The sequence below is a fragment of the Nyctibius grandis genome, chromosome 13 (assembly GCF_013368605.1).
Source record: "Nyctibius grandis isolate bNycGra1 chromosome 13, bNycGra1.pri, whole genome shotgun sequence".
In the NCBI taxonomy this organism is placed as follows: domain Eukaryota; kingdom Metazoa; phylum Chordata; class Aves; order Nyctibiiformes; family Nyctibiidae; genus Nyctibius; species Nyctibius grandis.
In genome coordinates this window covers 9,898,038-9,922,777 of record NC_090670.1, presented here as the reverse complement: position 1 = coordinate 9,922,777, position 24,740 = coordinate 9,898,038, and the positions used below count along the sequence as shown (strand labels likewise).

At 56.5% G+C, this 24,740-nt stretch overlaps 1 protein-coding gene across 6 annotated transcripts in view; it reads right to left on the bottom strand.

Annotated features, from left to right (window-relative positions):
• Window positions 1–24,740, bottom strand: part of DLG3 (discs large MAGUK scaffold protein 3) — a 78,755-nt gene that overhangs the window by 26,345 nt on the left and 27,670 nt on the right. For 4 of the 6 annotated variants that reach the window (XM_068412107.1, XM_068412108.1, XM_068412109.1 and 1 more), the window contains 6 exons: window positions 12,582–12,635; window positions 4,877–4,927; window positions 1,685–1,809; window positions 1,006–1,175; window positions 495–631; window positions 39–183 (listed from right to left, as the gene is read on the bottom strand). In XM_068412107.1, coding sequence (XP_068268208.1) covers window positions 39–183; window positions 495–631; window positions 1,006–1,175; window positions 1,685–1,809; window positions 4,877–4,927; window positions 12,582–12,635 — 682 coding nt within the window. The remainder of the gene's footprint in view (window positions 1–38; window positions 184–494; window positions 632–1,005; window positions 1,176–1,684; window positions 1,810–4,876; window positions 4,928–12,581; window positions 12,636–24,740) is intronic. The other 2 variants (XM_068412111.1, XM_068412113.1) reach the window with 2 other exon arrangements.

Genomic DNA, 24,740 nt, shown 5'->3' with positions numbered 1-24,740 from the left:
GCCCGGGCTGCCGTGCCAGCGGCCAGGGGCGTACGTACTGCTGGCGTAGTCGGGGGGCGCGTACATGTCGTTGAGGTGGATGTTGCCAGGCTTGGCCACTTTCAGGTACACCATGTCAGAGGTGTTCTTCAGGGCGGCCACTGCCTCCTCGTGCCGCACGTCCTGCAGGTTCGTGTTGTTCACCTGCCGGAGGGAAGGGGCTGGGTGACACGGCCGCAGGCAGGAGGGCAGGGGCCAATGCAGCCCTCTGGGAGCAGTTTCCTGCAGGGTAGGTGGCACAGCAGCTCCAGAGACATGGTCCCGTCTCCATGGGTTTGGCCCTCCCACCTGCAGCGGGTGCTACACCTGCCCCTCCCATAGCACTGTCCAAGCAGGGACCCCAAGGAAGGTGTGGGGCTGCTGGCGGGAGGGGTGCTGGGGTTCAGGATCGGCACCACAGTGTGGCGGAGACTGCCTGGCTTCACCTCGCGGCCGGCTGCAGGCACAGGGCTTACCGCGAGCAGCCGGTCCCCGATCTGCAGGCGCCCGTCCTTCTGGGCAGCGCCTCCCTCGATGATCTTGGTGATGTAGATGCTGTTGTCCCCAGGGATGTGCTGGTTCCCGATGCCCCCTGCGATGCTGAACCCCAGGCCTGAGGAGGAATGAGAGGGCAGGTGAGGGGTGAGGGACAGACAGATGGACAGAGCCCTGGGCTGGCACCATCGCCCCTCTGCCTCACTGGGCTTCCCATCCTGCCCCAAACCTGGCAGGCAACGGGCCATCCTGCTGCTGTGTGGGGACAGCTCAGGCACTGCTGTGGGACACTGTGGGGCTGTCCCACACTGCGTGCCCCATAGCACCCCACACTGCTTGGCCACCTTGCGGCATCCTGCACCGTGGCAGTGCCACCTCGCATCCCATATCCACTGTGATGCTGCCTTGCACCCTGTGGCATCCCACACGGAGGGGTCACCCCACACCATCCGGTGGGGCACCCTAGTCTGGCGAGCAGAGTGAGGGGTTCACCTTTGGGGCCCTTCATCAGGTTGACCTCCATGATGGTCTCCGGCGGGGGCTGCCGGCGGCGCACCACGAGCCGCACCACAGGGCCCGCTTCCTTCAGGGCCTCCACGGCTTTGCTGTGCACCACCTCGGAGACGTCCACGTCGTTCACCCGCAGCACGCAGTCGTTCACCCTGCAGGCACAGGGTGGCCCTGAGCTCCCCTAGGGAACCGCCAACCTGTGCCACCCTCCCCTGGACACCCTCCCCTGGACACCTCTGCCACCCTCCTCCAGCCACAAAGACCTTTGTGTGAAGGAGAGCTGCTCAAGCTGGCCAGATCCTGCCCTGCTGAGGTGAGAGTGGGGTCCCTCCCGAAAGGAGAGGCAGTGGGGCTGGTCCCCACAGTGCAACCTGGTGGAGATGGGAGATGAGGGGAAAGGATGGATCCTGCCTCGGGCTGCAGGGAGAGGATGGGAGCCAGAGCCTGGCGCAGGGAGGGGAGGAGGGGTGGCTACAGACAGGAGGCTGGTGGCAGGGGACTGTGGGCATCCCTGCACTGAGGGGACATGGCTGTGGGGAAGGGACTGGGGGGGGGGGCTGGGGACCATGGCAGGGGAGGGGGGCAGGAATGCCTAGAGGGTCCCTGGGGAGATCCTGGGTGACACCCTGATGGGGCTGCTCCCCCGGCCCTGTATACTCACCCCAGACGGCCGTCCATGGCTGCTGCTCCCCCGGGGATGATTTTGGTGATGAAGATACCTGGGTCATCTGGAATGTGGGGGTTGTCGATTCCTCCCGCTATGCTGAAGCCAAGGCCGGAGTTACCCTGCGGGAAATCAAACGCCGTGTCTTTCCCCTGCGGGCAACCACTTGCTGCTGGCCCTCCCGAAGCGGTTCCCCCCCCAGCCACAGCCACCCAGGGCGCGGGAGCCCTTACAGCATCTGCTGTGCCCCAGGGTGCCCGGCTCACGGGGCAGAGGGGTGCGTGGCCGGAGGGGAGGCCGGCGCTCATCAGCCGAGGCGCTCGGTGCAGCAGCGTGGAGCTCTGAACAGATGGAGTGGGTGAGTGGGAGCCGCCGAGGACCTCCCTCGCTGCTGCGTCTCCGCTGAGAGACTGAGGCATGCGGTGAGCTGGGGGAAGAGGGGGTGGTCCTTGGCGGAGAAAACCTCCCCTTGCTGGCTGCTCCCCAGGAGGAGACACTGATGCTGCAGCCCACAGGGAGCAGCAGGGTTTGTGCCAGTCACCAGCATCCCACCCCTGCCCCCCTGCACCCTGGGATGCAGCCCCGGCCTGGAGCCAACCTGGGGACCAGCAGTGCTGATGCCAAAATTTGCAGGATTGGGTGGAGGGGGCTGTCAGGATGGAGGGGGTCTCCAGTTCTGCCTCCTCTTCCTCCTGGACATGCTTGGAGCATCACTTGAGCTTTGTCCTGCTGAAGTCTGCCTGGGGGGGATGCAGGGGCCATGCCGCATCTCCAGCCCCATCCTGTCAGCATCCCAGGACGAGTGGCTGTGGCCCTGCGCCGCCTCTCCCACTTACAAAATCCCCATTAGCTTCCAGCTCCGTGCTTGATGCAAGTGGACAATTCCTGCTTTTTTCACTCTGCCTTGAAAATCAGATGGCTCCTCGCCTTGTTTTCTCATGTGGAAGAGCTGACACTTAGTCACATCCTCTCGTGCCCGCCTCTCTCGTACACAAACCGGCTTGGGCCAAGCACTCTCCTGGCTGCCCACGGCCCCAGTGCTCAGTGTTAGGTGATGGGGAGCTCTGCCTTTCTGGGGGACCTGTGGCCAGGAGGACCACAACGGAGCTCAGGGTCCCCAGGGTTATTTAGCACCAGCAGCCGGCTGGGGCTCGTGCTTCTCCCCAGCAATTTGGGCTCAGGATCAGCTCCTGCGGCGACACAGAGGTCTCCGCTCTGATTTTATGCCACTCAAGACACAGCACGTGGCATCTCCAGGAGCCACCAATGCCTCTCACTACGCAATGCTCCTGGATGCTCTCCTGCTGGCTGGGAGTTGGCTGGCACGTGACGAGGAGGCACTCAACAGTGAAAGGTCTGAGGCCGCTCTCCCTCCTCTAAGCTGGATTACGGTTACCCCATGCCCAGCTCAAAAGAGCTGCTTACTGTCACTGGAAGACCCAGCCTGGCCCCAGCGAGGCAAGTGACACTGCAGAATGGTCTCCAGCCACTCGTTGTGCCTCGCTACGGAAGGGTGCTAGCTAAAAAACCTGGAAATGATCAGGGAGGTGTTTATTTTTATTTTGATAAACCTCAAAATGGAGTCCAAGGGATTTCTTAGCTGGCATTGGGGATGATGTAGACACAGGGGCAGCTCCTGCTGTGGACACATGTATGGGTAAACCCAAAGCCATGTCCCTCTGTGGACAATGTTTCCTCAGTTATTGCCCCCAAAATGCTGCTGTGTTTGCCCTTGTCTTTACAACAAGGACAAGGATTAATAACAGTGACAGACCAGCAATTCTGGGGTACACTGAGGTCATCTCTGGGACCCAAACACCCCAGCAAGGGGACAGCTTCACCTGCAGGCATCAGGGTGCTTCTCCTGCAGTAAGACGGGGCTGTTGGATCCCATTGGGGACCAGGTGAAGGGGAAGGACCTGGGTATGGTCCGTGCTGGCCCTGGCTGCTAAGCACCGAAATTCCCTCATGGTTTCTCGCTGCTGGAGAGGGAATCACTGCCTGAGGCTTTGAAATGGGGGCAGCAACGAGTGTTACCTCTCTGTGTGACCCTGCCAGCTCCACTCTGCTCCTGCTGGGGGCTGAGGACAGAGGATGCTCTGAAGAATCCCTGAAAACAAGGCTTTTGCCTCTAAATCGGTCCCAGAGTGAGAAGCATTCAGCCCAAAAAGGAAGCATCCCCTGGGCTGGTTTCGTCAGGCATGCCGGGGAAGTAGTGGGTGAGGCGGCAGCCCCAGATAACCTTCCGTCCACCCACCTCTATGATGCAGAGCCAAGGGGAGGAGGGAGATGACTAAAGGCAGAGGAACAGAATAACGAGCGATGTGTCTTCCCCTGTGACGCCGGCCACGCGGCAGGGCCGAGCCACCCGGCGCAGCAGCAAGGAGGAGGCAAGGCGTGCCATGGAGCACTGTGGGCAGCCGCCCGCCCCGGCCATCCCCACTTGGCAGGGCTGTGTCCACCTCTCAGAGCAAACCTTGGGCCAGCTTTTCCCACTCCTCTCCATCCCTCCATCCCTGCCAATCCCTGCGTGCCAGGGGACAGTCCTCCCTGCCCTGTGCGGTGCCGGCTTGCCCCATCCATGGGGGAAGCTAATTTTAGCCATGGCCGGTGTGGTGCACGCCATCAGCTCTGCACTGCCAACAGACAAGAAAAGGCTCAAGCAGAAACTCCCCCCGTTGCGGTCCAGTTTACTAGAAAACCCATCCTTGCCGCTTAGCATCCCTGGGCTGCGTACCCTGGAGCGATGGGGAGTCCAGTGGCAGGGAGGCATTGGTCCCTGGTGCCTGGCTGTGGGATGTGCCCTCCCGTGCGCCTGCACGAGCAGAGCTCCCTGCTCCTCCGTTTTCCGGCAAAGGCAATGACAAAGAGCCTCCCGCCTGGCTCCGTGCTGGCAGGTTTGTGGGGGCGAGGGTGTGAACGAGGGAGGCGAGGGAGAAGCCCTCCTCCCTCCCTTCTGGAGGGGTCTGCGGAGGGGGGAGCAGCAAGCCCACCTCTCCCTGCGCCGGGGAGGCCTTGCGGGGAAGGTGAGTGCGACATCCCAAAAAAGCCTCTGGAGAGAGCAGGGAGCAGAGACCGACCTCTCCCCATCAGCTGGTGCGGGGATGCGGGGGGTGCCGGCTCTGCCGGTGGGAGGGTGACTGGGAAGAGGCAGCAAAGGCTGCTGGTGGGTGAGCAAAGAGCACTTACCCTTTCCAAGACGATCTCCTCATATTTGAACATCCCATCGCTGCCGTTCACCTGGGGAGAGGGAGACAGCGCGTTACAGCTCTGTGCCGGTCCCCGGAGGATTTGCTTTTCCCCTCTGAGAGCTGAATATCGGGAATCCAACCTAAAAGCTGCGCCATCACTGCTGAAAAACCTGAAACGCAATCGCTTGAGCCTGCCCTAGAATTATACCATGCGCTGCTTTTCTGGGCATTAGCCAAAGCCCACTGACTTTAATGCACTTCAGTGCAAGGCCTTTATTCTCCTGGCGCGTTTCTCCAGCCATGAAAAGGAACACAACTGAAGGCACAAAAAGAAATAACGCCTTTGTTACGCAGCATGTAATTAACCTCAGGAATTCACTGCTGCAGGAAGGAAAGAAAGGGGGTTGGTCCATTTAAAGGAAAAAAATAATGTCTGTACATAACAACATAATAAACGCCTTTAGCAGCTTATATCTTTTAAATCTTTTAGTAGCATGACTGCATTAATGGGGAATTCAGAATAATTTTTTCTACCGAATTAGTTGGGTGCAAAGGAAACGAGGTGCAAGTGTGGGGCACGGTAAGAGGGGAAAACATTGTGATGCCCTTATATAAAAAAATGGTGTAGCCTGTCTCAATGCTCAATGCTGTACACCGTACTGATCCCCACGCTTAAAAATCTCCCATACCCAGAGTGTCAAAGCAGGGCTCTGGGCAAGGTAATGGCTTGAAACAAAAGGGATGCAACTATAGGCTCTAAAATAAGAAATAGTAAATGCACAGGTCGAAAGCTTCCATTTCCCCATAAGCAACAATGCACAGGAAGATCAGGTGGCAGTTTCACTACAGGTCATCAGGATTGGGCCATAAACAGCTGTCAAGGTTTAAAATAGAGCAAGACTTGCAAAGCAATTGGCTATTGGAACATCCAGAGCTGTTACACTCAACAGCAACAGTTTTGGGGTGGACTGGACTCAACCCCACAATCTGAGCCACTCTGGGAAACAAGGAACGGGATGCATGCAGGTCGGCACGGCACGGCATGGCACGGCACGGCAGAGGCAGCGGGACCTGGGGCTCAGCAGCCAAACTCCTCTCCCATCATGCAGCCCTGCCTCTGCCTGCGGCCCCTGGGCAATGTGCAGGGTTCCTCATGTGGACTTTACATCCACCATTAACTGATGGCTTGTTGATTGTATGGAGCCGCTTTCTGTACATGCTCTGTATCCCAAACCGGAGCTGCTATCGCTTTCTTTGGAGCCAGGTCCCCTTACCCGGCGCCAGCATGCTGGTTGTGTCCTGCTTGCCCAGCTCCCTGCTATCCGCCCCCGTGAAGGCACAGCCCAGCCATCCTCCAAAACCCCACAGTGCTGGGTCGTTAGATGGAGGGAACAGCAAACATCATTTATACTAAAGTCATCACCTGACACCATGGAAGGAACCTCAGCGAGGTGGCTGCAAAATCCTATTTATAGGTAGGAAGAAGAAAGAGGAATTTTTCTAGGTGAGACTAATTAGGTGCCCAGGTAGAAGAGCAGTTCTGCATGCCAGGATCTGGGATGGGGCTGTGCCACCTGCAATACACGCACCCTCATCCCCTGCCTTGTTCAGGCCTGGTGAGGCCAAAGCGATCCCATATCCTGCTGTGGGTACCGCACTTCAAGAAGGATGAGGTTGGGGAGAGTCTGGAGCAGAGAGACGGGATGGGGGCTCCAGGGGACACAGGCTGAGAGGATTGCCCCTCCTTGGATGTGCTCTGTGCCTTGTGCCTCTCAGCCATGGGAAGATTTCTGGGCACGGTTCAGGGTCAGGACATCTGGATGCTCCAATATTAGGATGCTCTGATCCTCCCAGCACATTGGGAAAGGCTTTGGTCATCCTTGAACAGGACACCTCTGCAGAAAAGCACCAGGAGCGTGGGATTAACCCTGACAGCCTCGGAGGGACAGGGACATGTGGCAGGTGTCACCTCCTGTCACAGCACTACTCCAGGCCATGCTCCCACAGGCAGGGGGGCATCGCTTCCCTTGCCACAGGCTCCCCCTCTGCCATGGGCTGCCTTTCCCTCCTCGCATCCTACCGTACTGACTAACGCTGAGTGGAGCCGGCTCGCTGGCCCGCGCTGCCCTCGCAGCCTCCCTCGCCGCAGCCTCCGGGCTCATCTCGTCGCCGCAGTTGGTAGCCCGGTGCGTGGGGTGCGGCGTCGCCTCTCCTCGGCTTTCCAGCAACTCGGATTCCTGGCATCCTTTGCTACTACACACATTGTCCTCTCTGCTTTGGCATTCAGCACAGTTGCCACACAGCCAGCCATATGCACACCCACGGCCGCAGAGGAACAGCACATACATACCTACAGGATGGGGATGTGTGGAAAACTTTGACAATCTGTGAGCCGCGCAGGGAGCCAGCAGCGCGCGAGCCTCGCCAAGCGAGCGGCCGCCGTCGGCGAGCGCCTGGGGCACACAGACACCCCGGCAGGCACCCTGTTACCAGGCAGGTCAGCTTGGGGTACCCCTCCTCCCCGAATCTTGGGGCTGCCAACACTGAGTGGTGCTTTGCATCACTCCCTGAAAGCGAGCGGTGCTGGTGCTCACGCGGCGCACGCCGGGGTCAGCCAGGCCTGCCCGTGAAGTTTGAGCTCTGATTGTGTTTCCAAAATTCACGCAATAGAGCATCAGTTAATTGCATAAGGAAGCCAAATGGAGAACTTAATATATACCACGTAACCAAGGGAACGAGCCAACAAAGCAAACGTTCCAGTGTTGGAAAAATGAACACCAGTCACTCGCTGGCGGTAAAACCTCCCCGCGGCACCCGCTGGAGCTGCCGCGACCTCGCTCTGCCGCAGGCCGTTCCCCCTCTCCTTTTCTGGTGCCCTGCGTTCCTCCCCAGCTCCTGTTTGGGGCCGTCTCAGCACTACGGGCTCAGTGGGGAGATGCCCAGCTCCATTGCCCTGGGGCAGGGAGAGCACACCCCACCCTGCTCCCGTCTCCCCGTGTAACACCTGCAGAGTTGACAGGGGTGTCGGGGGCTAATTAGTTGTTCCCAGAGTATCCTGGTCCTAAGAACCATCTGATTTCTCACAGAAAAGGGTAAGGGTATTTTTTTCCAAGCCCATCCCACACAGCAAGCCCACCTGAGGGCTGAAGAAGCAGCCCCCTTTGCTGGCCTTCACTTCCCTCTCATGTTTTGAGCAGCAGGGAAATAGCGATGATGACATTTAAATCATCAACAGAAGGCTGCAGAGTTAACACTCTTTTGATAAACAGAAGAGCACACACCTTCCAGAGCTACTGCAAGCTGTCTGCAGGCTCCGCCGGCCAACACCGCACCAGTGCACGTGGAACGTGCTCTGCAATTTGCTAGAAGTCAGGATTTGGGTTATTTGGGGTTTTTTTTAATAAAAAAAGGAGGCCAAATTTAGAAGACTAAGATGGGGTTCCTCAAACCCAAGCCAAATAGCCCCACCGGGTTGCAAGAGGAAATAACCTGCATGAAGGATAACACCGACCACAGCCACTTTCATAGAATCATAGAATCATTTTGGCTGGAAAGGACCTTTAAGATCATCGAGTCCAACCATTAACCTAACTACCAAGTCCACCACTAAATTGTGACCCTAAGCACCACATCTACTCGTCTTTTAAATCCCTCCAGGGGTGGTGACTCCACCACCTCCCTGGGCAGCCTGTTCCAATGCTTGATAATCCTTTCAGTGAAGAAATTTTTCCTGATATCCAATCTAAACCTCCCCTGGCACAACTCGAGGCCGTTTCATCCTATTACTTGTTACCTGGGAGAAGAGACCAACACTCACCTGGCTACAACCTCCTTTCAGGTAGTTGTAGGGAGCAATAAGGTCTCCCCTGAGCCTCCTTTTCTCCAGGCTAAACAACCCCAGTTCCCTCAGCCGCTCCTCATAAGACTTGATCTCCAGACCCTTCACCAGCTTTGTTGCCCTTCTCTGGACTCTCAGAGCAGGGTCTAGCCCATATCTTGTGGTTAGGCACTGGGACCTGGTGGTGGAGCAGCCATGTACGGATATAATGAAGAGAGTCCGAAGGCTGGAGGGTCAGCCCTCAGCAGTGCCAGCTGGACCTGGGGGCAGAGGGCACCTGGTGATGTCCCATGCCTGCCTCAGAGAGGGGAAAGGAGAACAGCCCCATGCCAGGGCAGCGGGTGCGACAGGCACCTCCCCGCTGGCACGGGCACCGGCAGCACTGGCGAGGGAGAGCTCTCCCTGCTGCACATGGCTGGGGGCCCAGAGAAAATAGGTCAAGAGCTCCCTCCCTTCACCTGCCTGCATCCACACGTCCTGCCGCAGCACCAAGACCTACTGACTCGCTTCCAGCTAACCCCTGGCCTCAGCCCCCTTGCGTGCGATGCCCACGGCGTTGGCCTTGCGCACAGAGTAAATAAGCACTGTGTTTCTAGTCAGCCTTTTGCCAGAGGGCCATGGGAACGAGCCTGCTGAGCTCGGGCAGAGGGAAGGGGTTTGAAGCATGACAGCCCCAGCACACAGCTGGGAGGGCTCCGCAGCCACGCCGTCTGCGGGAACTGGCAGCGGGATGTGCCACTGCCAGCGCTTGGGAACAAAGAGCAAAGGTGGCAGTTTAGTTTTGATTGTTTCCTGTTTTTTCAGGCTTACAAGCAAGTTTTGCCCTGCTCAAAGGCACTGGACCATGGTGGCCATCTCTGCTGTCCCCACCCTGCAGCAACCATGGCTCGGGACCCCAGCAGCAGAGTCCTGGGGACCCCGGCAGCAGAGTCAGCGCTGCACAAGGAGTTTGCCTCTGCGCTCACCGGTGGCAGAGCCCGGGGCTCCCGTGGCGCTTGCTGGCCGGGATCAGGCCTGGGAAGCACTTGGCTTCCTCAGACCTGGCTTTTAGCAATCGAGGAGGTGGTGGCACCTCGCTGCTGGGCAGTGGGGCACCAAAGGAGGGCTCCAAGGACCCAGGCTATAAAACCTTCAGCTCCTCAAGGGCTTTGGAGTGACCTTCTCTGCTCACTTTGGGACTGCCTGGCAGCAGTTGCCATGCACATGGGGAGCAAGAAGTTGTTTCATCTTCAGAGAGGCATTTCTGAAATGCAGAGACCCTGTCTGCCATGGGAACTGGGCTTCCAGTGCTCCGCCTCCTCGCTGTGGACCGGCTAGGCAAAATACACCAGGGGTTAAACTGTGAACAACGACCGGGAGCTGGCACGGGTGATCACCCCCAGCACCTGTCCTTACCCTTCAAGGGATGTTTTTAATACAGCAGGAATTTTATAAGGATTTATTTGGGTTTTTACATCCTGAGGGTGCTGGGCTCTGCACAAGCCGCAGGCAGCAGATCTGAGCCCCAGCCCTGGTGGTGAATGGGACCCGGTGCTGCAGCTCATGCCACATGCTCTTGGGGACAGAGGTGGGTGGACAGAGAGATTGAAATGTGGAGCAGACTTCTTGATAAACAGCCGGGGCCAAATTCAGCCCAGAAGCTGGTCCAATGCAATCAATGGAGCTAGAACAGGAAGGAACTAGACTACATCCATCTGTTTATCATTAAGGAAAGCATCGAATAGTTAAGTAAGTAAAGACTGGAAGATGTGACTTTAACCCTTCCAAATACATACTGTACCAACAGGCTTCAGCTTTGGGGTTTGTAAAAAAACATGCTTCCAGGTTTGCCATTTTGGTGTGCTCTTCTGCAGCAAGCCCTTGGGGCGGCTCCTTTGCTGACCTGCCGAATGGGAGGCTTTGGGGTGTGTTTTCCCTGGAGCCTGAGGAGCCCGGCACCCCGGAGGAGGAAAGGATGGAGCAGGGCTTGTTTCTGTGCTGGTATGACATGAAATAGAAGGCAAGAGGGTTTCCAGGCTGGAGGCTGAGAGGAATCAAAGTGAGGTGTCTCCCCTGCCCTGGGCATGGGCTCCTCCAGGTACCCTGCAGGCAGCACACGCCTGGGCACGAGGTTGGTGGTCCCCGCTCCGCCCAGCAGACAACAGCCACAACCTGCCCCTTCCTTTTGACCGCCGCAGGGCAGTTACCCCCTGGCATGTGCTACTGGGGTTGGATGGATGGGGTAGGTGACTGCCATCCCCAAGGTGATGCTGGTGCCTGCCAAGGGTGCAGAGCAGCCCCCGAAACTCGGCCAAACCCACCCCAGGGGCTGCAGGAAGGGAGCTCCCATCCAGCACGGCAAGAAGGAGCTGTGGCCGAGGCACAGGGAGAAGGGGCGGACGGGGATATGGAGCTAATGAGGTGGAGGGAGAGGGGGCAGGAGGGATATGGAGTTAATGAGATGGAGTGGGGGGAGGCAGGCAGGAGGGTAGGAAAGGGGAGTGCACTGCGGTAGGAGGAGGCAGCCTCTGGCCCCACTGGTCCCTGCTGCTGGTTTGTGCAGGGCTCAGGAGCCTGCCTGGGGTGACAGAGCCTGTCCTTGGCCCTGGGGCTCACCTCTCGCTGCGCTTGGGCACACAGGCAGGGAGGAGGGAGAGGCATGGCTGGAGCCTGGCGAAGGATGCGGCGCTGGTGGCTGCAATGGCAAGAAGGCAATGTCCCCCCAAGGGAGGGAAAGTACAAAACAGACATGAAGGCAGATTTTCCGTCCCAGAATACCTCCCTGCCCTGCCCACAGCACACCCCTCGCCTTTTTTCCAGTTCCCTGTAGAACGGCACCAGCCGGGTGAGCGCAGAGAGCAGGCTGCAACACAGCACTGCCCTGCAGCTGGGGCGCCCAGCACGCCGCGAGAAGCCTCCAAACCCACAAACACCCTGCCATGCCATGCGTTTGGAGAAGGAAACCTTTGGGGACAGCAACTCCGTTCTGCCACATTCATACAAGGCTGCTGGACCCAGGACCACCACGCTGAGAAAGGCATCATCGCCTTCCTCTCCAATGCCAGGTGGTTTTGGTTCAGCACCCGAGGCATAATTAAATCATACATCCAGGGTTGCAGAGGTCCCAGCTGGGCTTCCCTTCCTTTTTGTAGCCCTGCTCAACCAGCCCAGCACAGCTCTGATGCACACCAACCCCACCACAGCCTGTGGGCTGAGATCTGCAGTTCTTTTCAAGGAAGGTTCAACCACCAGAAGTCACCTGCAGCCCTCCACCAAGACTCCAACAACAAACCAACCCCAGCTCTGAGTCCCGGTGTTGCTTCATTAATATGGAAGGCACCTGAAATTTGCTGCATCAGAAGACAACCAGGTGCAAAGGGCCCAGCCCTGGCAAGCTGTCAGCTGAGCTCCCTTTGGGGGAAAAGAGGGAGCACCCCACGAGCACGGAGCCAGTGCTGCACAAATCCATGCTGGCCACCCCGCTCCCTCCATCCCCTCGGCAGGAACGATTCGAAAATGTTCTGGGAAGGGATGCAGGAGCGCGCAAACCCTCTCTGCAATAAACCGAGGAGGATTATCTTTATACTATGCCAAGAGTGCCAAATGCACTGTGGCAGCAAACACTCACAGTCACCAAGCACTGCTCAGCTGCTGGCAGCGTTCACTGGGAGAGGAGCAGTATGCGATGGGTCCTGCTGCCCTGAGGACCGGCAGGTGCGATGCCAGCAAGGGCCCAGAGAGCCCTGACTCCCTCCTGAGGGGCCGGGGCTGCCGAAGGGGGCTAAGGCAGTGCAGGAAGGTAAGGGGTGCCCCAGAAGGGCCTCGCAGCCACCAGGGAAAATGCACTGCTTGTTCAAAGGAAGCGAAACAAAACCAGGAGACTTACAGAGAGCCCTTGTTCCAGCGAGTCTGTGTTCACGATAATGGGAGCAGGGTTGGCCTGTGAGGAGACAAAAGTGGGATGTCACCGAGCTGAGCGATGAACCCAGCCCTTCGCAGTGCACTGCCTCTCCCCTGGCTGTGCCACCACAGGTAGAAGACTGCAATTCAGGAATAGCCCTGCTCTTTTCCCTCCTCCAGGTGCCCAACAGCCTTGGGACAGGAGCATGGCCACAGCATGGTTCTGGGCATCGGTTCCTTCCTCAGGACTGGTGTGTCCCCAACACCCTATGGCCTCAGTTGCTGGGAAGGAGACAGGGAAGACTGGAAACTCTCCCAGCCTCAGGCCAGAATCCCACCAGCACCAAAATTTACTTGAAATCCACATTACTGAGGGATTAGGAAATAGGAGGAGTAAGGAAGGAATTCCTTCTGTGGGAGGCATATATTGCCAGCCCTGACGCCTTCGTGCACCTTCCAGCAGCTGCTGCTGCCCCTCCTAAACACGGGGCCACCATGCTCTGGGAGAGGTGTCAGCGTTTGGTCCCTCATCCTTGTTACCCCTGGGGTAAACCCTCTGCTCGGCAGCCTCGGCTCTTCCCCCCTTGCCCATACACCCCCCCCTCCTCTTGCAGGGCTCCCCATAAACCTCTCTCCTGGCCCCCCTCCTCCTGGGCTGCCCTCTGCCCATTAGCTTGTTGCACATCGTAGGAGGCGCACAGCCGCAGAGGGCAAGGGCAGGCAGGAGAAGGCACGGACGAGGCCCTAAAGGGAGGGAGGCTCCGCGGGAGAAGGGCCCGGGGGCAGCTGCAGCCTGTGGCCGGGCCCGGGGCCCCGAACGTCGCCCGCGGGTCCCGCCGCGCCGGAGCTGTCCAGCGCCGCAACCTCCTGAAAGCGCCGCGCCCCGCGGAGCCGCCGCGCAGCCCCTGCCCGCGGGAGCATTCCCCACCGGCGAGGCTGCTGGGGCAAGGCAGCTGGGGCAGACGGCTGTCCTGAGCGGGAGCGTGAGGGAGAAGCGGAGAAAAGTGACACATCTAAGACTAATTACAAAGCCGACACTCCTCGCCCGCACGCAACAGCAAGCGGTGCAAAATCTGGAAGGTCAAGGGTGAGTCGGGATTCACAGCATCATTCCAAGGAAACACTAAGAGACATGAGCTACAAGGGGAGGTGAATCCTCTGCCTTAGGGCATCAGAAACATCAGAGTCAGGGTCAGGAGCAAGCAAGTTAAGGTGTGGACTAGTGCAGCAATTAACAGGAAACACTGTCTCCCCATTAACGTGGGTGGTTGGATTGGACAGCCCAATGGCCTCTGTGAGTCTGTGATGTTTTCGCAGGAGCAGGCTACCTCCCCATTACCCTCCTCTGGGTTTATACACCCCTGACAGAGACAAACTTCCTCATGTAACCCAGCATGGCAGTCCCCACCATCTCCTGTTTTAGTTGATTGTATTTCTGGACTTTTCACTCTCCGCATTTCATAGGTGGGAGAGTTAGAGGTCAACTGGATTGTGTAAATCTTGCCCTGAAAGGTTCTGCTCTCATATCGATGGAGCAGGAGGTAGTTAATTTGATTTATTCAGATGCTTTCTGATCTTTCCTGCAGCTGTAACTATTGGTTACAAAACCATAGTTTTTATGGCAATTAATTCTCTAGCTCAGGCAAATATGACCACTTCCAAGCGCTCCTGCCAAACCCCTCCCACACACATAAAAGGATTGCAATTTTCAGGACCAATGTCTTGGGATCTCCATGGCCCAGAAGCAATGTTAAGCTGGGAATATCCCCTCTCTGGCAGTACACAGTCCTTGTATTTAATCCAGATAATTTGTGAGATAGCATATATTAAACCTGGCACTGTCTTTTATTAGTCCCCAGTGCAATTCTAGGAAGGGATTCCACATTTCAAGGCAAAAAAGAAGCACTTCTACTGCCAGCAATTAACAAACGATGGTATGTTTGAACCTTGATGTGCCAGAGGCCAGCTCTTATTAGATGAGTTTCCAGGAAGGATGCAGAAGAGGCAGCCTAAGTGAATATAGCCTGTCATGTGCCCCATGATTTATGACATAAATTCAACTCCACAAATGATGCTTTGGATCCCTCCCAGGGAGAAGTGCTCTGTATGATAATGTTATAGCAGCTTTTGCAGGTCCAGCCCGAGTCCTCCACTGAGCCCCACTGCAGTCTCTTTGTTGAATTACTAATAGCCCACAAATCACACATCACATTGCCTCGCTCACACAGCGGTGAGCCCTAAGGACATGTTTTGTCTAGCCTGCGCACTGAGCACCCTTCGCAGCCATTCCACACTAGTGATTTTTACATCTCAAAATACTGCTAGGAGCACAATTTCCCACTCAGGCTCCAGATGGGACCCAGGAGATGCTGAATGTGACTGGCTGCTTAAAACAAAGTCGCACATGGTCAGGAGGAATTCAGACCAGGAAATCCCTGCCTGCCTCCTGTGGCCAGCTATTACAGCTACTCCAAGAAAGGTGTTTGGGCATTAGCTCTGACTTCCACTTGCAAATATTCCAACATTTGCACCTTGCCTGTTCTACTGCAAAGTCAGACAAGACCTAAGACTCAAAAACAAGCAGAGGGCCTGAAAATGAAGAGATTCTGCCTCCCTCTGTCAGACAGGCACAGGCACCGAGCCCTCTGCTAGCCAGGGGAGGAGAAAGAACATCATTTTTGCTGGGCAGCAGGAACGTGCTGGTGAATTAACCATGCCCTTGATTCTATAGGGAACGGTAAGTAATTTATGCCCTAAGGAGCATGGGGTTGCTGCATGCAGGGCAGAGAGGGAACAGGGCTCTGCATTCACGTCGCATTCAATGGGGGCTGTCAGATCTCTTCCATCTAAACTGCTTCATCACACTATTATTATTTACCAAGCCCTGTTTGTGCTTGGGGGGTTTACAAATGGACAGAGAAGAGGTCTGAGCCCTACCCCGCAGCAGCAGGACCACTAGAGCCCAGTGGAGCTGGAGGTGCCATGAACTCACTCCATCAGGCAGAAGCACAGATCCTTGGGCTCAGGGGCTGGAGGCTGCGGGGAAGGTGGGACTGAAGGAGGACCTTGGGGAGCCAGGGGGGTCACTGCACAGATGCAGTGAGATTGATCTAGGCATAAAGCCAGCGAGGCAGAGGACAGCTGTTGGGAAAATCTGGGCAGCAACAGGAGTCGAAGGGAATAGCAGTGAAAGGGGATGAGGTTTGAAGGTCAGGATTCAAGAGCTCTCTGGTCTCACAGGGACTGAGAGAAGCAGAGCCTTGCATTCACCCGTGTTGAGGCTCCAACGCTTGAGCACTACATGATGGTCCTGGTGGCAGCCACAGCCCAGGTGCTAATGGAGGGAGCAGCAACCTGCCCCATGCAGTCCCCAGCGAGGGGCTGGTTCCCTGCAGAGGCACAGGGAGAGCCCAGCGCCTGTCGGGGAGCAGATCTCTCTGTGCCTGAAGCCTGAAGGAGGCTGCAGGTCTGCATGCAGGGCACAGGGACACCTCCTCCCCAGCAGCCTGCAGCCCTCCTTCTGCCCCCGGGCTGGAACGATTCCACCACAGCATGTGCAGGGAGCAGCAAGGCAGCTGGCAGCGCTCGGACACACCTCAGGGGCAGGATGCGGCCTTTCAGAAACACCTTTAGGTATCACCTCTGGACAGTCATCTGAGAGAGACTGCTGCCGTTTGGGCTGTATTTCTAATGGGTGACCAGCCTTGGCAGCCCAGGGCCACTAACACAGTCACCTGGGGGCAGCCAAGCCCCAAACATCTCTAGGTATCACTCTTCACCTCCGTGTCTATTGCTGTCATCTGCTGGGGCAAAGGCAGGAATTGCAAAACATGATGATTTTCCAAAACTTCCAACTGAAAGAAAAGCTGCAATTAAATGCAAATGGAGGAGGTTTGTTAGCTTGTTTCCGAGGCCCGAGCCTTGCCTGCGGTGTTTCCCCAAGGACTGCTCTCAGGGCTGGCACACTGGAGCCAAGTGGGGAGACTCTGAAAGTTCAAGGTATTCTCTCCAGAGCTGAAATCTCAAAGCTTTGCAACACCTTCACATCCTCCACAGAGCCAGCATGGGGGCCAGCCCACAGAGGTCAGGAATTACCCACCTCCTCCAGACAAAATAAATGCGCTGCAGACATCCCAGGCCAATGGCAACTGGATTGTGCCCACATATAAACACATTTCCATCTTAACCAGCAACAGGACTCAAACAGGAGCCTCCAGAGCTGACAAATACCAAGCCTAGTGCACAGAGCTGGTCTCTTCAGGAGGCCAGGGTGCCCCACATGTCACGCACCAAGAGACGCACAGGACAGGGTGACTATTTGGGATGTTGGGCTAGTGCATAAGAAGCAAAGTGCTAACTTAACTCCTTTATTTCTGCAAATTTCCTGGATTGGATCAGAGTGAAAAGTCAACCTGCTTTTTAATATCCTTTGCCTCATACCATCTGAGGTATAATAGTAACACTCAAAAGGAAAAGATAAGTGAAATTCAGTCTTCACACCCTTTTGAAAGCTCTCAGGGGCAGAGGCCAACAGAAGCATCTAAACAGGTTGGACACACTGGGCTGCTTGCAGCTTGACTCCAACTGTTTTGATTTTTTTTTTTAAGGATGTTAAACCATGGAGAAAGCTGTGCATTTACAGCTGTGAAAGCAGCTGCTCTGTGGCAGGACCCCACAGTGCCGGGCACTAGCTGTGAACACACAGGTACCAGCTCGGGGATGCTGAGGAGTGGTGTGATGCTGCCACGGCAGCAGGGTCGGCTGCAGGATGCCCGGGCACCAACAGGCTCCTTCTACCAGGGGGAGTGGGTTTGTGCTGAGCTAATGAATTAATTTCACAGGAGCAGCACACCTGGCAAGCCTGCGCTCAACCACCACTCACCCTGATAAGCACCGACACTCTCATATGCTTCGCTCCAGACTTCCTGCCCTTCGCTCAGACGCTGGTTTTCCCAACACCGGGGCTGCCTCCTGCACCAACTCAGCCCAACACGTAGCTGCCAAAAACATCACCTCCCAAAGCACCTGAGATGACACAGCAACCTGTGGGCACTTGTGAGGTTGAGGCAGGACGGAAAGCAGCTCCTGAGGTTCCCTGTGCCTGAGGCGAGGGAGGGGACAAGCCCCAGCTCTGCCCCGGCTGGAGGGCAGGGGTGTGGAGCAGAGAGGTGCTGGCACCGTCCCTCCAAGCTGCTCCCAGTGCCCCCCGATGCCTGCATGCCTACAGACCCCCTTGGCTTTCACCTGGCTGTGCCCAGGGAAGCCACATCTCACACCTCCCGCACTAAGAAACAATGCACGGCACATCCCTTCCCGGACCGAAGCCTGGCTCCCAGCTGGCCCATGAGCTGTAGGGCTTTTCCTACATCTCAATAGCCAATCCATGCTTTGGCCTTCCTATCCCTTCCCTTCTCAAGGGCAGAGGTACCACATTGCTGCCAGAGGCTGGTCCCCTTCTCAAAGCTCCCTGTGTTCACTTCTTTTTGCCTGCACAGGCTCTTCAGACAGTGACCAGAGCCGAGGGTACCTGGGAGCATCAGAGGGCTGCAGAGCCCCGAGGGCTCGCTGCATCCCTCAGGGCTCCCACGGGCTGGGATGGGGAAAGCGAGCAGAAGAAAACAGAGGCTGGACATGTCTGGAGGCTGAAGAATTTCATGCCCAGAGATGAGTCTCCTTTCCCTTTAACTGGGCTGGACAAAATAACTCTTTTAATTTTTTCTCACCCACTGCAAGAGCGACCTGTTGGCTGACACCGTTTGGACAGGGGGAGGCACACACCAGCCGACAGCGTGCCTGCACGAAGGGGAGCGACAGGCTGAGCTTGACCCTATGCCCTCCTCCTGCACAGCTCAAAACATGGCACAAACGATGCAGGAAATGACGCTGGGGCCAACTATGGAGCCTGGGGGTGCGAGACCCCCTGTGTCGGTCCCGGCTAAGCCAGACACCAGCTGCTGCCTGTGCCCCCATGCTTGACCCCCAGACAGCATGGTGGCCCACGGGTGATAGCAGCCATCCTCTCCAGGTTGCCTCTGGGAGACATCAGAGCCGGGCTGTTTCGGTGGCGTGAGCAGGCGCCGGGGCCACGGCTGCTCCTCGACACCGGCTCAAAGCACCACAGCCATCCGGGAACGGGGAACGTGGGACTTGAAAGGTCCCTGGTCACAAGGATCTTTGGCAGAGCCGCTGAAGTGCCCAAAATGTAATGTGAACACAAGTAGCTACTGAGGGTTTAATCTTTGTTTTGGTGCCTTTTTTTTTTTAAAGAGTAAGCTTAAATAGGGCCTGGAAAAAGCCTTCACTCAGCAGGGAAGGAAGAAAGCTTCCCCAAACAGCTCTGTGGAGTTTAAGTTTCCGTTTAGAAACCATTAAGGCCAACGTGTTCATACTTGAAAGTTAGACATCCTGTTCCAGGCTCAGCCTGCTAAAATAAGTGACCCAATTTGCAGAGGTGCTGGGCTCCAGCGGCTTCCCTCTGACCTGGAGGTACTGAATAAAATTGACTCAATTCCTTTTTTCACAGGAAGTTATTATCATCTGAAAGATTCACGTGCTTACTTCCCCCCTCTCAGACAAATACATATGTACAGGGAAAAAAAAAAAGAGTGAATAAGGGACAGTATTAAAATAAAGATTTCTTTAGTCCCCAGGATTCAAGTATCCTGTTTTCTTCTCTTCAGTAAGTTCCAGTGCTTAACATCTAGTTACAAAGTGTTAAGAAACATGTTTCTGTGGGACAAAAGCAAACCAAGATCCATCAACAGAGCCTCAAACTTAATTCCAGTTAATACAAAGGTGATGAGAGGGTATTTAGGGACTGGTCCAGGGTGCTTCGAAGCACCATGTGTCCCCAAAAATAATTACACCCTCTGAGAAGTCCTTCAGTAAGCCTCATCCAAGTGAGCTTCTGCAGACTAAACTGTGAACTTAATTTCAAATTCAGGTATTCTGAACTTGTTAAAGGCTGTATTAAAAGTTTTCATCTCCAAGTCCCTAATATATGTTCATAGCATACTGTCGGATTTGCAACACAGGCCCTTGAGGGATCCCTGTATCATCCCATCTTCGCATGTGTTGCAGCCAGCTGCGAGCATTAGCACAGCCCATTGCACCCGCAGCGCTGGCACGACCTCACAGCGAGGGTTATGCCCATTCCCGAACCGCAGCTGCGATGCTGAGCCAGAGATGCACCGTTCCTCCCACCCGCGTGCAGGGTTTGGGGAGGCAGGCAGAGCCCCCACGCCCCAGCCACACCAAGCCCCTCGTGCCCCAGCGCAGACCAGTGCTGGACCTGCTCTCCCCTGGGACCCAGAGACCACGGTCCCTTCAGAAAGCATCTTGCATGGGGCTGTGCACTGTAGGCACCCGGCACATAGCCATAGCCATGGCCATGGCTGATTATGGCCTGATTAGTCTTAATGACTTCCTCTCTCTAAATGAGCATCCGCAGCTAAGGAAGGAGCGGAAGATCCTCTCCTCCCATCACAGCATACGATGCGCCGAGGAGCCTACCCAAATGAGGCAGCTCTCCACGGACGGCAACGTCTTCTCTTTGCTTCCACCTCCCACCCATCTCTGCACTCAGGGTACCTGGACAGGACCTTTGGTGTGGCCATCCCCTGGGTCTCCCTCTCATGCAATCCCCCATGGGACCCTACTCCCTCAAGCACACCCTGAGGCAGGCTGGCAGATCCCCGCCAAATCCCTGGCACTGGTCAGGACTGGGCTAAGGCAGGTCCCAGCCATGTAACACCCAAAACCACGGGGGAAGAGCCAGGTGGAAGGCGTAGCCATGGGGGCGCAGGGAGCATCCCTCCGGCAGAGGCGAGGGCAGGTGCTGCCATGGCGGAGGCTGAAGGTCTTCCTGCCACCCCCAGGTTCTTCACAAGGAGCCACCTCCTCCACATCGGCTACATGCCTGCTGAAACCTGCCCGTGCTTGGCCCTGGCTGCTTCACCAACACACTCTCCTCCTCCTCTGGCAACACTGCAGGGCTAGGTCCTCCTGTTTTTGGCAGGTACTTTCCTCTTCTTCCACATGTTGCAGTGATGGGGTGTCTCCCACCTATGTGGCTTCAGATGCTACCTTTATAGCAGCAGCTACACCTCTACTAGGGCCAGTCTGGACACCAGCTCCAGCGCCTCTCCCTGTGCTGCTCCTGGGGTCCCTCTGGCAGCTCGACACCCCAAACCAGCAGCGGGGTACAGCTCCAGGGCCACGGTCTGTGCAGTTGGGCTGGCCGACAGGCAGCAGTTGGTAATCCGGCTGGAGAGGAGCTAAGCTCAGTCCTTCAACTCCCCTCTCTAATTCCAACGTTATCCCTTACCGTATTAATGGGATGTGTCGGAGGGGTCAGCAAGCACAAGCGCACAGCCCCTGTCCGAGGGATTCACGTGCTTAAGGGAAGGGGGAAAAGTCTTACAGGTGAATAAAGAAACCAAGGAGGCAAATGTCCTCAGCTGTCCACTCCTAAATGAACTCGATGTTTTGCGAAGGAGCACTGAGAACATCTGACCATTCTCAGCCTGGTCCAGGGGATGGGTGACAGCAGGACAAGGGATGCTCCAGGGTCGGCAAGGGGAACCAGCTCACCCAGCATCTGGGTGTTAAGGCATAAGTTTCCCCAGGAGACACACAGGGAGGGGGAATGACTTTATAAAGCATTAACTGGGCCTTGGTTCCAGACAGCAGGAAAAGAAGGTCAAGATCATCAGAAATATCATCTGTCTCCCAGGTCTGCGGGGCAAGGGGCCGAGGGCGGGTGTGAGGCTGGGTTTGGGGGAAGGAGAACAGCTCACTGCCTGGTTATAGCAACTCAACTGGGTGATGACGGCAGGATCACCAGACGGAGATGCCCAAGAAACAAGCTGAGAGGTGAAATCAGATGGAGGGAGATATATTAGGAACAGACACGCAGATTTACACATTGTGAGTGAGGAGGTGACAAACAGGTCTGTGGGTTGGGAATCAAACTCTCACAAGGGAGTGGAGTGTGATGAGGAGTGGTGGAGAGGGAAGACCCTCCCGGAACTCCGGCTGGTGGGAAGACACGCTGGAAGAGATGCTGGAGGGAGGGCAGAGGGACCACCAGTGACTGCAGAGCAGGGGCCGAGCAGATGTACCGGGTCAGGAACACGAGCACCGCGTTCAGCGACGGAGCCAGACACGAAGGGCAAGTTTCACTACAGTTGTATCTACATTTAGGTTGCCAAAAATACCTTTCACAGATTGGCAGTCTTTAATTAAAAGGATGTCTCTACGCAGAGCTCATCCTGCCACGCGGGGCTCTGAGTGGATGCTCTGCGGGTATTCCCGCGGGACAGCTCCTCTCTGCCCGCGTCCTCCCGTACCCTGCCAGCACTGGGCAGGTCAGGCAGCGGTGCTTCCCCCAAACACCCCTCCATGACACAGGCACAGAGCAAAGGAGGAAAACTTCACCCCCATCCTGTTTTGGCTTCTCTCCTTCCCTCCAAACGTGGAGAACGCCTTCCTCCTCTCTCCTCCTCCACCTTTCAGAGCAAAGATTTAGCTAATTTCTTCTATGAATAGCACAAGAGTAGCCATAGCAACATCACCCTGCCAACCTCACCACCTCCACTGCCTCCGTGTCCCCAGCACCCCATTCCTCTCACCCTCCCTCACACCTCCCCAGGGAACATCTGGGGCTTCAGCCATTTCCCACGAAGCAACCTGCATTTGGCTTCCCACCTGCCCCCTCGGCACTCTCCCTCCTTCCTTTCAGCCATGCCTGGCTCAGAAACCCAGCCCGGACCCCCACGGCCTCCCCAAGGCTCCTTCCTCTCCCCACCACCCATGCCCCAAAAGCCAGGAGCCCCAAATCCAGCAGCATCCAAAAGCTTGGTGAAGGCTGGTGCTTCCCCCAAGATGTGCCACCCTGTGCTCACCTACTCCACGTAACTCCCCAGTACATGGGAGGAACTCTAACAAGCAATGTTTGTGCGTGGAAGAACACCGCCTTCGGTGAAACACTCACTGCCGAAGATGGGCGGGGGTGACCTGTCCCCCTCCTCCACCTGCCTGGTCATGAAACGCTTCTGCTGGGGGTGGGGGGCACGCAAGCCTGGCATGATCCAAACACTTGCAGGTGGTCAGTGACTCATTGCAATGCTGCTCTAACCCTCCCTTGCACCCTTCTGACCCCCCAAGAAGTAGAAAGGGGCTGCAGGGAGGACAGCATTGCATTTCTGGCCAAGCAAGGCCAGCAAACCTGAGGCAGCCCGGGGGGGCAGAGGGCACTTCCCAACCACGTAGCAGGGAACTGCACCATCCCAGGCCCCTTCCCCAGCCATGAGAGGAGGTGCCCATGCCCCAGCCACCCCAAATGCACATGAAAGTGGTGGTGAGACCCTTGGGAGCCTCATGGGGGGGCCCCACTCTGGCCACTGTGCCCAGCACCAGGGATCTTAGGGTGAACTATGCCACAGGACTGGACCTTCCCTGCAGGAAGGTGTCTTCATGTAGCCCACACCCAGGGCTAAACAATAATACGTTGTTCTATCACCCAAGACCCCTCCCCAGCTGAGAAAGGGAATTGGGAAAAGGAGGGAGACTCGTGGGTTGAAATTTAAACAGATTAATAAAATAAGAAAACCAATATCAATACTAATACGAAAGACACAGAGTTATACTCAGCCCATAGAGTGGTGGCAAGTTCCTCCAGGGATCACAGCCGTTGAGAAGAAAGGAGAAGAAGAAAGAGGGAGGGAAGACAAAAGAAAAGCAAAGAGACCTCCACACCCCTACCCAGCAGCTTTCCCATTTATAGTGGTTATGACATTAATGTTACAGAACACACCTGTGGGCCAGCCTGGGTCAGCTGCCCTGGCTTACTGCTGATGGCCTTGATCACCATCCCACAGCTGGCCACATACTGAAACCAAATGAAACAGAAAAATTGATTCTATAAATTTTATCTCTGCAAAACCAGGACAGAGGGAAAGGTGCTGGCTGCTGCCAGACCCTCAGCACAGGGAGCAGCACCGGAGAAGAGGTTCGGGCACGGCCGGGCAGCTCAGCGCTCCTCTCCCAAGAGCCCGTGGGCGTCCCTGTGCCGGGGAGAGGAGGGGTTTGAGCGCTTTGCTCCTCTCATGCTGTGCATCAGCGATGCTTCCCTGGATAGCTCTGCCATTCCTCCCCCAAAGCCGGGAGTCCTCCTCTCACCCCAGTCTGGCAGGGGAGGACTCGAGTCCCCCGCCAGCAAGCGAGGGGCACGAGGAGGGCACAGGGCCAGCTGGAGGGACGGCGATGGGAACAATGGAGGACAGCAATGACAGCAAGCGCAGAGAGCGGGGACTAATGAACAGGGACATAGATAAGGGAGAAGAAATGGAAGAGATCTCAGAGGGGAGAAGAAAAGCAAAGCAAAAAGAAATGAGAAACCCAGAGCTACAAGATTTCCTCCCTCCCTACAGTCAGGATTAGGGGTTCTCAGTTACTGGCATTGCCTGAGCCAGCTAATTTGTGTTCTAGAGAAGGGGAGAGGCAGGAGGAGAGAACTGACAGGGCACCGGCGGTGGGAGGACGTGTGGGTTGACGTTGGGACTGTGCAGTGCGTTGGGCAGCACGTGTGGGCACATCTCACATGCCGCGGAGCCGTGCACTGGGACTGCGAGTACGAGTGATGTCAGAGAACATACACGGCCATACGCAACCGCGAGCACGTTTCCGATGTCAGAGCACCCGTGCACGCGGCCGCGCCAGCACACGCTGGCAGTGTGTGCTCTGCTTGCATGAAGAAGGGGACAAAAAAGGCTTAAAGGAGAGGTGGTGAAGCTCCCGGGAGAACAGACCCATGCTTTCCCGGGGAAGCCTCCTGGCCTGCACACCCCTTCCCACCTCTGCTGCTGGAAGTGCTTCCAGGGACAGGGAGCTCATTTAAAGGGGCAGCCCTGAAAAATGGCAGCCCTGCCTCTAGCCGAGGCTCTCAAGGACCTGAGGCTGCCCCCTCAGTTCCTGTGAAGGAGACCAGCTTCGCATCCACAGCATCTGACCAGATCTACCCAGAGCCCAACATCTCCCAGCCTCCCAGAGCCAAACCCTCCTGCACAAGCCATGCCCAGCTGGTCCCATTTTACCATCTTTTGTCCCTCTGCCCGCTACCAGACTGGGAAGAACACGGATTCCT